The sequence below is a fragment of the Solanum dulcamara genome, chromosome 4 (genome assembly GCF_947179165.1).
Source record: "Solanum dulcamara chromosome 4, daSolDulc1.2, whole genome shotgun sequence".
NCBI classification, from domain to species: domain Eukaryota; kingdom Viridiplantae; phylum Streptophyta; class Magnoliopsida; order Solanales; family Solanaceae; genus Solanum; species Solanum dulcamara.
This window is the reverse complement of record NC_077240.1, coordinates 8327667-8342596: the sequence shown is the minus strand read 5'-3', so window position 1 is coordinate 8342596 and position 14930 is coordinate 8327667. Positions and strand designations below refer to the sequence as shown.

At 33.7% G+C, this 14930-nt stretch overlaps 1 protein-coding gene and 1 long non-coding RNA gene across 2 annotated transcripts; both read left to right on the top strand.

The window, feature by feature from the left end:
• LOC129884618 (uncharacterized) lies at positions 1-3334 on the top strand. The gene is made up of 3 exons (XR_008765970.1): positions 1-214; positions 1196-1807; positions 2663-3334. It is a non-coding gene; the product is annotated as an uncharacterized LOC129884618 (long non-coding RNA).
• Positions 3335-9142: 5808 nt separating this feature from the next.
• LOC129885978 (PHD finger protein Alfin1-like) lies at positions 9143-14240 on the top strand. Its single transcript, XM_055960477.1, has 5 exons — positions 9143-9534; positions 9646-9678; positions 11781-12009; positions 13541-13661; positions 13753-14240. The coding sequence occupies exons 1-5, from the start codon at positions 9447-9449 to the stop codon at positions 14029-14031; spliced, it is 750 nt and encodes a 249-aa protein (XP_055816452.1). The 5' UTR covers positions 9143-9446; the 3' UTR covers positions 14032-14240.
• The last annotated feature ends 690 nt before the right edge of the window (positions 14241-14930 follow it).

The window sequence follows — 14930 nt, the reverse complement described above, 5'->3', positions numbered from 1 at the left end:
ATTTTTTTTCTATTTCCCTCCCTTTAAGGTATTAACTCCTCTGTTGAGTTAATCCCTTCATATTTTCACCTTCAGCGCCATTTTCCCACCTTCCGCTCCATGTTTCCATTTTCCCCTATTCTCCCCTTTTCTTGGTGATAAACTTCCCTTTCCAGAGCTATAAATTCCCTGATAGTTCTTTTGGAAGAGATGGAATTTGGATTATTAGCATTAGGTCAGTTTTTGTTTTTGTACTCAAATTCTTCTAAGTTTCTATTTATGATTGTTGGACAAACATTTCTACTTTATATTTTGGATGTAGATGTGTGTTTTGTTTTATTCACTGCTAAGCTTTATCCGTATTGTGACATCTCATATTCTTTCATATTTGAATCACCTCTCTTTTTATAGAAAATAACCAAAAAGTGATAATTATATCATTGAATTCACACAATACTTTAGAAAATGATGTAGAAATTCTATTGAGAATCATTCATGAGCTGTGTTAGTAAATTACTAATCATTCAAGCAGTGAAAGAAAGTGTTGGAGAAGTGAGTAGAGACAGAGGATCGGAATAGAGAAAGAGAAGGATCATGAGATTCCTGGGCTAGCAGCAACATTCATTTTTTCTCAAATTGAAAAAAATAGTTTTTTTCTTTTAACTATGGAAGCTTTTGTCTGATTCTCAGAAAAGGATATTAATTTTTTTCTTCTTTCAAGGAATTAAATGAAAGCAAACAATGAGAAGAGTACATCGTAGCATGTGTAGTAATTGATTGTTGTTGTTGTTATAATGTTACTAGTAGTATAGTATATTGTTGGTCGAATAAATGATGATGAGAAGAAAACAAGCAGCTTTCTGTGGCTGCTGTCAACAGAGTATACTCCTAGCGCTGTACTTAGGGGTATATTTTCTTGTATCCTATCTCTGACATGTCACCTGTTTCTTGTGGCTGTGAAAATTGTGATTCCTCTAATCTTTTTCTTCTCTAATTATTATCTTCTTTTTCTTCTTTACAACTTGCAACTAAGACTTGTTTCTTTTAACTATCCAAATCATGATTCTGGTATGCCAACTTTTCACTTCTTTTCCCAATATCTCCAACTCCCAAGGGAGGGAAAAAGAACAACGCTTTGCCAACTGCTTGGTTATTACTGTGTCATCTCATATTCCTTCATATTTGATTCACCTTTTTTTCTCTTATGAATATGCAGCATGCCAAAGGTGAAACGTTCCAAGAATCCACTGAAGTTTGCTAATGGACATGCTTCATCATTAACTACTTCAGCAACACTCCCAGATGCTTCAACAATTTCCTCGCAAGTTCATGAAGTCCCACAAGAAGAACAATCTCCAATTCTCATACAAGAAGAACAAGTTCCAATTCCACCGCAACAAGCACAAGTTTCAATTCTGCCTTCTAATTCAAGTGTAACATCTATGAACCGACGTATATATTCAAAATATTGGAATGTAGATGCACGAGATATGCCTTATGTAAATTTTATTTCAACTTATGGGTATCTTATCTTAGTTTTTTCCTTTTTGGTTGAGTAACTTGTTTTCTTGTTAAAGACTTAGCAAACGCTATCAAGCAGATTAATGTCAAGGTCAATGAGGTTAATAACCTAACTGTTGGAGAGCACATTATTGTGAACTTTGATGACTATAACGCAACATATGGTGAAGCACAAGGATTGCTCGCTAGATATTGTGGATCATTGGCTGTTGATTGTAATTTGTTCCCGATTAGTTTTGAGAGGTGGTCAGGGCCATTAGGCATGCCTAAGAAGTACATGGAAGACTGCTTTGAAACAATATTGAAGGTACAAGAGTTCTTAGATATATATTTACTTATTCCACCAAGATTTTAGTAGACTCGAGAAAACTAACTTCTATTTTTTTAAGCCTCGATTTATTTTTGAGGTAAGTGAGTCCAGTGCATACAGATATTGCTAGTATTTCAAAGAAGTGGGCTACACATAGGCAGAGGTTGTGGAATGAATATTTTGACCCAGCCAAAAGCAAAAATGAGATTCTAAGTAATGTGCCATGTGGTTTAAATAAAGATCAATGGGCTAGTTTTGTTGCTTACCGTCTGAAACCATCAACAATGATAAGATTTAGATTATGTTAATAAGTTTTGTTTATTAGTAATTAAATAAAGATGATTATTTTAAGTTGTAATTATTTCTTGACAGGAGTTTGTTGATTGGTTTCAAAAGCGAGTGAGTAAGCAATCGTTATTGTTTATATTTGATTTTAATGAACAAATTTGACGAGGTCAATTTTATTTGATTTAGATTATGAATCAAGACACAATAGATACAGTGTCTATAGATCTAAAGTTTTTAGCGCGAGGTCCATCTGTAAATGCAAGAAGATTTACTGCATATAACATTAATGGGTCCAAATTTCGAACTTTGGCTCGAGAAGAAGGTTTGAAAACACAGAAGAGTGGAGTTTTCCTAACCTCCAAAACATCATGTATTGCAAGTAGTGTTGACGAAAATTTAAGGCAGGCAGAGTTACCATATTATGGGAAGTTAAAAGATATTATTGAGATTTAATTATAGTGGACAGTTCAAGGTTGTGCTTTTCAAATGTAAATGGGCTAATACTGCTATAGATAGAGGGTATCAAAAGGATCGTTGGAATTTTAATTGTGTTAATTTTGATAGATTGATTCATATTGGTGAACGTGAAGAACATGAGCCTTACATTTAAGCATCTCAAGCACAAACTGTGTACTATGTGGATGACATTGTCAATAAAGGGTGGAGTGTTGCTGTGCATCTAAAGCCAAGAGATTTGTACGATATGGGAGAAGTAATGGAAGACGAAGTATATGAGAATGAACCATACCAAGAGCAAGAACTCGACCAATTTTTTGCTGATAGTGATGAGTATGTACAACTAGCTACAGATCATATAATTGTTGATGTAGTAGAGGCAAATGTTGCTACTATATAACCTAGCAACGAAGGTAATGTCTGACTGAGTTTTATGATTTATGTTAATTTTGTTGTTCTTTTTGAAGTATATTTTAGTGCTATGTGTGATTTTTGAGCTGATTTGGAGTGAATTTGTTCAGGTTTATCATTTGACGAGCCTTCGATTTCAATAACTCAGTTGAAATGGAAATTATCTTTTTTCCCCATAATCTATCTCCTGTTTCTCAACTACTTAATAAGAGTTCCAGCTATAGTATTTCTCATGATTAATTTCTCACTATAGCTTTTGATATTTCTCAACATGGTGAGATATATGAGGTGAATGGTGAGCAGGTTGCTGTAATTTATTATGTTAGTGAAAAGCAAATCATGGAAGAGGAGAAAGACGAGAAATCAAAGAAGCTCATGATGTGAAACCATCAATATACTAAATTTCTGGTATGTATTATTCATCTGTATTGTAGTGAAATTGATGATAAAATCACCTTCTTACTAGATTTCTGGTATGTATTATTCATTAGCTGTTCTTGAATTTCAAGGACCAAAGAGTAATTGCAATAGTATTAGTTTTTCTTAAGTCCATGTAGTTGTAGTTGCTGTAACTTCAAGTTCCATAACTAATTTCTCACTATAGTTGAGAGGAGAAAAAGGTTTCTTTTCCACTGTTAGCAACCAATTTATCTACGTAGCCTGCAATCAAGTTGGCTTTCTTGTAGCAATGACAAAAGTCGAAAGAAACATTCCTGATTCTAGTATTAATGTCATAAATAATGCTTTGCAATTTCAAATTTATAGCGTCTCATATTGAGCATGTTTGCGATCACCAAAGAATCCATCTCCGTAATGTATTTGACGAAGTCCTTCTCTTCCCACCATTTACAAAAAATCTAGCACCTGCTGCTTCAGAATAGTTATTGCTGCCACATTTGACTGGTTTAGATAAAGCCGTGATGAAGTTCCCATTACTATCTCTGAATACACTTCATATCCCTGCCTTTCCTTTTTCTTTGGTGTAACTACCATCAACATTCAGTTTGTAATCATGGGGTGTAGGTTTCTGCCATGTAATTTGTCTAATAGTTACCATAGGTTGAAGCCTCTCACATGTGATATATATTAGTCTAGTTTGCTCTGATATTGCAAGTAGGATACACTGCGTTTCATAACAGCCATAGTGTTCCAGATAACTTGGTATTCCATTTTCCTGTAAGAATCTTGTTCTAATCCCCAACCTACATGCTGTCCACTACTTCCATATTTTCCAGCAAATAAAGATAAGCGCAGTTTGAAGAATTATCTTGTGCACACTATTTTCGATATTCTGCTTCCACGAGTTCTGTAACAAGCTTCGTATGACTTCATTTGGACTGACATTTAGAAAGCATATCCTCCTGTTTGGGAAGACGAGAAACTATTTTGGAATTGTTATGAGATAAGATTCATAAATGGAAGAAAGCTAGTTGACTCGCTCTCTAAAGTTGAACTAACAAGTAGGTTTTCAGTTTTCTTATAAAAGGAGTTAAGTTTTAGTATAAAATATCAAAACCTAAGATGTGACAACTGCTTTGGTTAATTGGTGATTGTCAAGTTAGGATTTGATACCTGGTAGTGGTTTCATGTGTTTAAAGTTAAAGGCACAATTATAGGTATAGTGCATTCTGATTCTGGAAGGGCTAAAAATGTGTTTCTACTATTTATATTTTGTGTTGCACTTGCAGATCAGACCTCCATGCCCATGGAGACACAGAAATGACAGTGACCATGTCGTTGGGGCAAGTGACGAGCTTCATAGGGTGTTAAATGAGGTAATTTTGATATTACTATAGCTTTTTTTGTGTTAAAGACGATATATATTAAACAACCTAACTATTACATCCAAGGGCGTGTGCCCCAAGTCCCGAAGAACAAGCTAAAAAGGTAGTGATACTAGTTGGAACAGTAGAAGTTGTAGCAGCAACAATATTTCTTCTTGACCTATTCAAAAACTACGCAGGTAAGTACTTTCCACTTTATCAGCTCGTAGTCCCTCAAGTGTGCATTCTGGATCATGATCAAAAACTTCCAAGTGATAACACATGAGTAGGTTGTGGGTATTGGGTGCCCATGCACGCTAACTTGTCAGCCAAAAAGTTCCAACTCTCTATATACATGGTGAACTGGTGGATTATCCTGTGAAGTTACAAGCACCTGCAATCATTAATAAGATGTGTGTAAAGCTCATTTGGTGTTGTAATCATCTGGATAACATCTAAAGAGTCTGTTTCAATTTATAATGACCATAGATGGTAAGACTTAGCCCAAATAAGTCCTTGCAGAACATGCATTTCAACAAAGTTATGGGTTCTTTAATTTTGAAATTGTTCCAGCAAAGCCAAGAATCCAATGACTGTAAACTATGTGTTTGTTCAGTCTATTTTGTTGGTCCAACCAGTCGTGTGAATAATTCTACTCCTTTCTTAGATTTTGTTAGCTATTTAACTCCAGACCACCCATAGTCATGTTTAAGTCTCCTCTAGATTATTTGATTTTGTGGCTAGCTCCAGGGTCTTTAACTTTTATCACGTAATGGAGCTAGCATATCTCTTCTTGATGCCGACAATGAACAACTTCATCAAAATGTATAATTAAGCCGCCACTAATTATTTATTTTAATTTATTTGTTCCTATAATTAAATTTCACATGGAAAGTAATTTTCAACAGTAAAAATATTGTGGCAAAAGGAAACTGCCACTAATTATTATTTTTAAAATATTAAAATCATATTGTGGTGGTCGAAAACTCCCACATATTTTTTTAAAAGAACTGAAATTATATTGTGGAGTTTAATAGACCCGCACAGTATATTTTTCTTGCAATATTGTGGGGGTTTATAAGCTCCCGTAGTTTTTTTTTTCCAAACATTAATATCATATTGCGAGGGTTCTAAATTGCCACTCATTATTTTTAAAACCCCCCACAAATTCAAATGACCTTTTGTGGCGTGAGTCATGGAGGTTAAAAAAAACGCCATTATATGCCCGTGGCAAGGCTAATTGTGGTACTTTTAGAAACCGCCACAATTCTTTTTGTCACGATCAAAAACCGTCACAACTTTGACAAAAAAAACCACCACAATATAGCAGTTTTTTGGTAGTGTAAAGGGTCAAAGAGTTAAATATATAAGAGCTTAGAATAATTCCTAATTGGAGAACTTCATATTTGTTTGCAAAAATTAAATGAAATATAACTATAAAAGGATTAGGCCAAATCATACTGTGATTTCACATGTTGCAAAGGAAAAAATGTGATTTAGTATGTATGTATATGTGTGTGTATATTTGCATGCTAATTTCATTTTTAATTTGGCATCTTCAAAATTCACCAATAATGCATGTACTAGGATTAAAGTTTATCTAGAAATATCTTATGAAAATAGTTAAATCAATAATTAATACTCCATCAGTTTTAATTTGTTTATCTGTTTTGACTTAACACAAAATTTAAGAGAGTAATAAAAAGTCTTTTGAATTTTGTGATCTTAAACTAAAGATATATAAAATCTATCAAAATGTCTTTGAATCTTATAGTCTTAATTAAACATGACATGCGAAAAGATAAAATTTAAAAGTTATCAAAAGAAAAGAAACATCTTTTTAAACCGACTAAAAAATATAAGGCAACAAATTAAAACAAATAAAATATTTTCTTTTTTAACGATAGATAATATCAAGCTATAAAATACACAGGAGGACGGGAGACTTCATTACAACTAAAATGTGGAAACGAGTGTGACATTAGCAGTCCACGACAAGTCAAGAGGAAAATGACCCTTTTAAAATGTTATTGACAAATTCAGAATTTTGAATTTACCGATTTTAAATTCTAAAAAAGATACATAACTTATTGAATTCTATGGTAAATTATTTATACAAATCAAATGAATTTTTGGACTATTGAATTTTATTGAATCCCTACCTAAAACTCTAGCTTCACAACTGTAAAGGCAATATGCTGAGATCTTTTCTTATTAGACAAAAAAAACAAAGACTGCGAACTTGAATGTAAACATTTAGGATAGAAAAAGTAGAAAATTTGGTCATATTGATATGGGAAAGAGTAACTTATCAGAAAACAAAATGATTAGCACAGACTACTTTATTTTAATCCTTAATATTTAATAGTCCTATAGATTAAAACGCATTGACAATACATATTTGGAGACATACTTATATATATTTATACTTAGAGTTCAACGCGAGCTAATAACTAATAAGACATATTTCAGTTAGAGTTTTTGTTATCAGTATGTAAAAAATTGCAGATATTTATTCATGATGTGAATATTAGTTATAAAGGTATGTGATCTCACATTATATAAATGTAATCTCATGAGTATATAAAAAAAAAAAAGGGCAGCCCGGTGCACTAAAGCTCCCGCTATGCGCGGGGTCCGGGGAAGGGCCTGACCACAAGGGTCTATTGTACGCAGCCTTGCCTTGCATTTCTGCCAGAGGCTGTTTCCAAGGCTTGAACCCGTGACCTCCTGGTCACATGGCAGCAACTTTACCAGTTACTCCAGAGTATATAATGGACGCAAATTTTATCTTACACTTAAATTGGGTTAGCTTATAGCTTTCAACTAATTTTAGGATAAATTTTACAAATAATCATATACTCCATCCGTTCTTTTTTATTTGTTAAATTTTGACTTGACACACTTATTAAGAAAACAATAATTGGTATAGTGAGTTTATCATTTTATCCCTATTAATTGATAGAGTTTTAAACATATTTACTCACTATATTTTTCAAAGACATTAACTCAATGTTAATAAATTGAGGGTATAATAGAAAGATTTTTTTTTATCCTTTCTTGATTTGTCAAAATTGACAAGTATTCCCTCCGTCCCTATTTACTTGTCAAATATTTTCTAATTTGATTTCCCCTTTTACTTGTCAATTTTGACAAATTAAGAAAGAACAATTTTTTTTCCTATTATAACCTCAATTTATTAATATTGAGTTAATGTCTTTGAAAAATTATAGTGAGTAAATATATTAAAACTCTATGAATTAATAGGGGTAAAATGGTAAACTCACTATACCAATCATTATTTTCTTAATAGGTGTGCCAAGTCAAAATTTGACAAATAAAAAAAAACGAAGAAAGTAAAAAGAAAAATAAAATTAAAAAATATTTGACTAGTAAATAAAAACGGAGGGAAATATGATATAACTATGACTTTTTACCCCCACTAAGTTATTTTTGTGTGAATTAAAAGTACGTGATTTTTATTTTAGAAATCATAATTATGCGACTTTTGGTAAAAAAATAAATAAATTATAGTTATATAATTATTTGTGAAATTTTGTCCATGAATTTTATGCTATCTACTATATCTCATCACATTGGACAGTTTTGCTCATGAAAAATCAAACATATAAATTTTTGCTTCTAATTAAAATTTAAATCTAAAACTTTATGATTGACTACCTAAACCCTTAAATGCACCATCAAAAAAATTTAACCTTTATGCTTTTCAACTTGAAAAAAAAAAGTGAAGACCTTATGATAACTAAAGCCAAGTAGTTATCCCTCCGTGCTATTTATATCTCCCCAACTTTTATTGAAAACAATAAATGTCAAAATCAAAACCCACAGGACGCAACATCATAGCCTTTTTTTTTTTACTCTCTTTTGATTACTTTTATTTATTCACTATTTTAAAAAATATAATTTATATAATAATATTTTATTTTATTATTAATTTCTTATCTTCTTAAATCAATACTAAATACTAATTAATACAAATATTATACATTATGTTTTTAAGGAGTGTGGTGAGAGTAACAACTTTTCCTTCTCCGTGGCAAAAACTTCATTCTAAGTTCCTAACCAATAAAATATTTTGCAAGTTGGAGTATTATAATTTCAACAAGAAATAAAAAGATTTCTTACATCGTATTTCTAACAACTCTTTTCTTTTAACCAGTAGAGTAGTGCTATATGTATTTTTTCTGTTAAATTATTTATTTGATGTTCGAACTCGTATTAAAGCTTCAATTGAATTTGAATCACAGTTACAAAATTCTTTCAAAGATAATGTTTCCAACAAAATTTATCTCTATTAGAATTCAAACCCCTCTAACTACATATATCTATTTTTACTAAAAAAGAAATTAAAATAAAATATATAGAGATAGGAAACTAATGTATTTACCAAATACCCTTTCCCTCTCTTCCCTCTGTTTGGTCTCATTCTTCTCTTTTTCTCTCTGTACATATCCGTTTCTTACAATTTCTGCAACGTACTTTTTTCAATTTCTCATAAAAATCTAAGCTTTTTTCTTTATGAATCTTCATTTTCACAGCACATAGCAAATTAATTTTAAATTTTAAGCAACATGAAGTGGAAACTCTAACTCTTGGGGAAAACCCTAATTTCCTTCAACCAACTTGTATTTTTTTCTTTCAAAGACTCAGTTTTTTTCTTGTGGGGTTGTTAGTAATTGCGTGGAGACAAGGATAATATGGAAAATTCGGTACCTAGGACTGTTGAAGAAGTATTCAGCGATTTCAAAAGTCGTAGAGTTGCTTTAATTAAAGCACTTACCACAGGTTTGTAAATTTGTTTCTAAATTTTCATGCACTTTTATGGGTTTTTGAGCATAATTACTTTCTGGGTTTTGCTAATTTTGATTTTTTTTCTTAAAAAAATAAATGTTGCAGAAGTCGAAAAGTTTTATCAGCAGTGTGATCCTGGTGAGTTTCTGTTGCTCAGTTTTAGATTGGATTGTTGTGATTCATCAATATTTGCAAAGGTGGTTGTTCTGTTTTATTGAGCTTGAGGTGTATTTCTGAATGTAGTATATTTTCTATAAGCTATAGCTTTTAATTTCTGGGATTATTCTCTTCATTTAAAAAGTTGTTCATGTTCCTACTGTATCTTGGAATTTCATTGTCAAATGTGGTAAAAGTGATTAAGCCACTTGATTAGGACTTTGTGACTCTTAACATTTCAGAATTTCGTAATTTGCTTCTTGTCCTGTTTTTGTGTCAGTCTTGTAATTTCAATTTTGTTGTTCCAGGGAGTGGCCTAAAACATATGGTTAGAGTTTTCTGACTGTTGGCATCATTTTGTCATTTGATGTCTTCTGTGGCTGTTATGTAGGAATGGAAAGATCATATCTTTATTAAGTAGTTTATCTCTTCAATTGAAAAAGCAATTCTTCTGCATTTACAACAGAATTATCATGATTTCAAACTGCATTCCAGAATATGAGTTGTAAAAGTACTTAGAATTTTATGTCATTTAGTGAGAATGTCAATCTCAGAAGTGCTTTCATCGCAATCTTGTGTATCAATTCTCAAGGAATTAGAGATGTAAAACTTCTTTTATGAAGCAGTGATCATCATTTCTCTATCACAGTGATGCAGTGTCTCCTACCATCATTAATCTTGTTTATGATGTGGGTAAACGAGCATATGATTGCAAAAAAAAAAAAAATTGCAGTGTTGAAAGCACTTTGATGTTTTAATGAGCTTTTTTATGTAGATGCATTTGCTGTATACATACTTACGGTGTCTCATGTCTGGAGCCAGAGTAGTTAAAGTGGGTGGAAGTGTGTGGTCATTGTGGGGGATAAATTCTGAATATTCTAGGTTGACTTCGCCGGTACTGCTGCAGTGGGTGTGTTGATGGGCATGATATATTGAGTGGAGTCAAACCATACACTAAAAAATAAAAAATAAAAGTGCTTTCCCGATAAGAGATAGACAGACGGTAGGAGATCCAGTTACTCTGGCAGTTCATGGGACACGTGGCAGGCAGGTAGCCCTTAATTTGCCTTCGTTGAACGTTGACTCTTTAGAAAACCCTCATTATTCCACATTGTCCTCACTGCACTGCTATCCATATAAACCCTCTAGGCCATTCTTTCTTTTCACAGCTTTCATTGGTTCTCAAGCTGAAAAGGAATAATAGTAGCATTCATTTTCCCACCCACAATTGAGACCATAGACTGAGGAGAGATACCGCTACATCTCATGATTCCTTTATTGGAGAACCTTTGATTTGATTCGCGCTGTGTGTGGTCAATTTGGGGGGTACTATATTGTCTCCTTATGATTAATAAATGTTCATTTATTTATTTTTCCTCTTTCTTGGTAATTTTTTTTTCTTTTTCATTTTTCATTTGGGGGGGAGGTGAGAGTTCTGTTATTTCTGGGCTGTGAAAAACATTTTGGAAATTCTTAGTTGTATTTGGCAGTTTTAGAGGTGCTTTTCTGTGCGACCAGCACTTGTGAACTGTTTGAAAGTATTTGCGATAGCAGTGAAACATACCGTAGCTTTATCCCGAACATTTGGCTCCTTCCTTTAATGCAGTGTCTCACTGTCTATATTTATCCTAGTCTCTGTAAAAAACTCTATTTGAAGAACTGGTTTACATTCTTTATTTCATTGTTGTTGTTTATTTTGTTCCTATTTGCGGAACTGCTGATTATGACCTTTGTGATGATTTATATCAATATTCAATAGACTACTCCCTCTCTGTATCAAACAGTTGTGTCAGTCCTTATGATAGTATATATCTCTCTTATATGTTCTTAGTCCGATCGAGCACATATGATCTGAGGTTTGTGGATTGTTTATTCCGACTGGGAAATTTTAAGGATAATATATTTCGCTTTTGTGTTGCATTATTCTTCTCCCCTTCGCTTCCAGTTTGCCCTCTTTTTTTCATTGTTTTGAGGCTTGTTGTGTGGTTTCCCTCTTTGGATGTTCAATTCTTGTTTTCTTTTAGATCACTTATGCAGATCATTTATGAAGTGTTTATGAAAATTTCAAAATTTAATACTTTCAGAAAAGGAGAACCTGTGTCTCTATGGGCTTCCTAATGAAACATGGGAAGTAAACCTCCCGGTGGAGGAGGTGCCTCCAGAACTTCCGGAGCCAGCATTGGGCATAAATTTTGCACGTGATGGCATGCAAGAAAAAGACTGGTTATCACTTGTTGCTGTTCACAGTGATTCGTGGCTACTTTCTGTTGCATTCTACTTTGGTGCACGGTTTGGGTTCGGCAAGAGTGAAAGGTAAAATAACATCCGCCCTCCCTTTTAAACTCTGTCTTTCCAGTGTCTGTTAAGTAATTTTTGCTTCTGTCTCTTTTTATCTTCTGGGGTTTATCTTGTGGCATAAGTTGAGCTATTTCTTTCCCGTAGTAGTTCCCCTTATGCTGCTTAAAATTCATCTCCCCAAGCATTTAGTGCATCCAGAACTTGTGTGCTCCATAGATCAATTTTAGGGAGATAAGCTTCTGTGATTGCTATCCGGTTTTTTTTCTTCATAGGTGAGATAATTTTCCATGAAAAATCACAGAAGAAATTTAGTCAACAGTCATGTATGAAAATCTGTTTTCCAGAATTGTTCTTTCTAACCCATACAGTTGGAGCTCCCTTTTTCCCCTTCAATCTCTGTTGAAGAAATAGGTATATATTTCCTTTTTGTTGTCTTCTTGCTCACCACGTAGTGTTTGACCTGTTTCTAACCCATAAGCTGGAGTTGCTGGAAAGTTGATAGCACCATCAAGAGAATCTGGAAGATATGATACCTGCAGCTATTTTTTGGAGTATCTAGAATGATAGGAATAGAAGACGCTTCAATGGAATATCAACTACCTACCAATCTCTAAAAGCTAATTGCCTCATGTTTTTGTGTAGTTGGATTTATTTATCCCCTCTAGATTCCCCTGGTTCCTTTCTGAACTTTGTCAGCTCCCTGACTCTTAACTAGCAATGTAAAAGAGAGCTGACCCTTTGGCCACTTTGCTTTTGTAACTATGATGCATCTACTTGATGCTTGCAATAGAACTAATTACTTATCAAAAAAATGATGTGTTATTTCTTTGTCTTGGTGAACATACTGATGACTTGTTGCAATGAGATTCCAGACATCTTCCATTTTTTGGTTTCTACTATAGAATTTGTTTACTAATTACCTTATAAATATGGAATATAGATTTGCAAAGCCCTTTGTGCTTTCACTATTCTGGGGAAGGTTATTAGGTCCTAGTATTAGACTAAAGAAGATTCATTCGCATAGTGACATTGTTTGTGGCATCATTGGATAAGATAATGTTTGGTTGAGAAGCTAAGGATGCCTGACATGTTGAGATGCTTACCTTCAGCTGGTGTTTTTGGATGTATCATCATTGAATAAAATAGTATGTTGAGTGAACAGTAGGAGGTCGGACATCATGAGGGATCATCAACTGTTATTATTGGTTGTAGCATCATTGAATAAGTTAGTGCTTAGCTGAGTAAGTGAAGGATGTCTAACATGTCGGGACATTCAGGACGGCACAAATGCTGTATAATACTTGGAGCAACTTTTGAGTAGCAGGTCTTTTGCCCCTCTTTTATACTGTTGAGTCGTCCACTTTTTGTATCTGCTGCTATTGTAGGTTAGAGAATCTTCTGGATGTGAAACTATGACTGAAATCGTTCTAAGCTGGATTGTATACTGGGAAACTGGTTGCATGGGATTCCATGATCATTTGTACACTTCCAGAAATGTTAAACTTAAATCTGCTTAATTGTTTTATTTTGGAAATCAAGTATACAGGAAGAGGCTTTTCCAAATGATAAATGATCTCCCAACTTTGTTTGAAGTTGTTACCGGAGCTGCAAAGCAGGCACATGATGCCCCTCACAACAATAGCAACAAAAGCAAATCAAATGGAAAGGTTCTCATATACTGGACCTAACGTATAGAATTACTTTTTTTTTTCATTTTGTTTGAGCCATATGTTTTCTGCTATCATCTTTGATTTGCAGCCTCGACAGCCGGAGTCCCAACCCAAGGCAGTAAAGGTGTCTCCACCTAAAATGGAGAACGAAAGTGGGGAGGAGGAAGAAGAAGGAGAAGAGGACGAACATGGAGCAACTCTCTGTGGAGCTTGTGGTGATAAATATGCCACTGATGAATTCTGGATTTGCTGTGATATTTGTGAGAGATGGTTCCATGGAAAATGTGTGAAGATCACTCCAGCAAAAGCTGAGCATATCAAGCAGTACAAGTGTCCCAGTTGCAGTAACAAGAGAGCTAAAGTTTAAAATTTGTGGTAACTTAATTTGTGGCTACATCAATGAAGTGGTGATGTTGGAAGGTCTAGGACTTTTAGCTCAGTTATCAAATGTCATCTATGTCAAAAGTTAAAATGTTTGCTGATGGAATTGTGATGTCCATTTCATGAACATTTGCTTTCTATTGTCTTTTGGATTGTGTTTTAGATGTTTTTTTAAAAAGATTGTGCTTGTTATCATCTTGTGTTTGAGGATCCATTTTCATCTTCTTTTACTTTAGTACCTTATCTAAATACCACACACTGGTAGTATGAGGTATTCAGAAACTTTTGTGATCCTAAAGTTTGAATACAGGAACAATAACCGGCTTAAACTTATTAAATGTGAAGGTCTATCCTTTGTACCAGTCCACCATGACTGCATGCTGTTAGTACCCCCAATATAGGCTATTCTATCTGGTTCAATGTTTTCTTTCTTCATCTTCTACAACAATTCAAAAGCTTCAATAACATTGCCATAAGCTGCAAAACCTGGTATCAATATGTTGAAAATATCTATGGCTTCCATTGATTGGGAAACTTCCTCAGCATCTTTCATATTACCACACTTGGAATACTTGAAAATCAGAGCATTATAACCTGAAATATTCAGTTTAATTCTGATTCAATTCCTAGACAATCAAGAAAGTATGTGTGGAGATAGGGTTAGCCCCTGCGTCAAGCAGATGCTTTTCCAGGAAATTCACTGCCCAATTGCCAAATTCTGAAGCCCCAAGATGGCCACAGGCTGAGATCACACTAATCATGATGACTTCATCTGGCAGCACTTATTTTGTTATAGTATCTTTAAAAAGGTCAATAGCCACTTCTGATTGTCCACTTTGAGCATAACCAACTATAATTGAATTCCAAGAGATGACATTCTTCTCG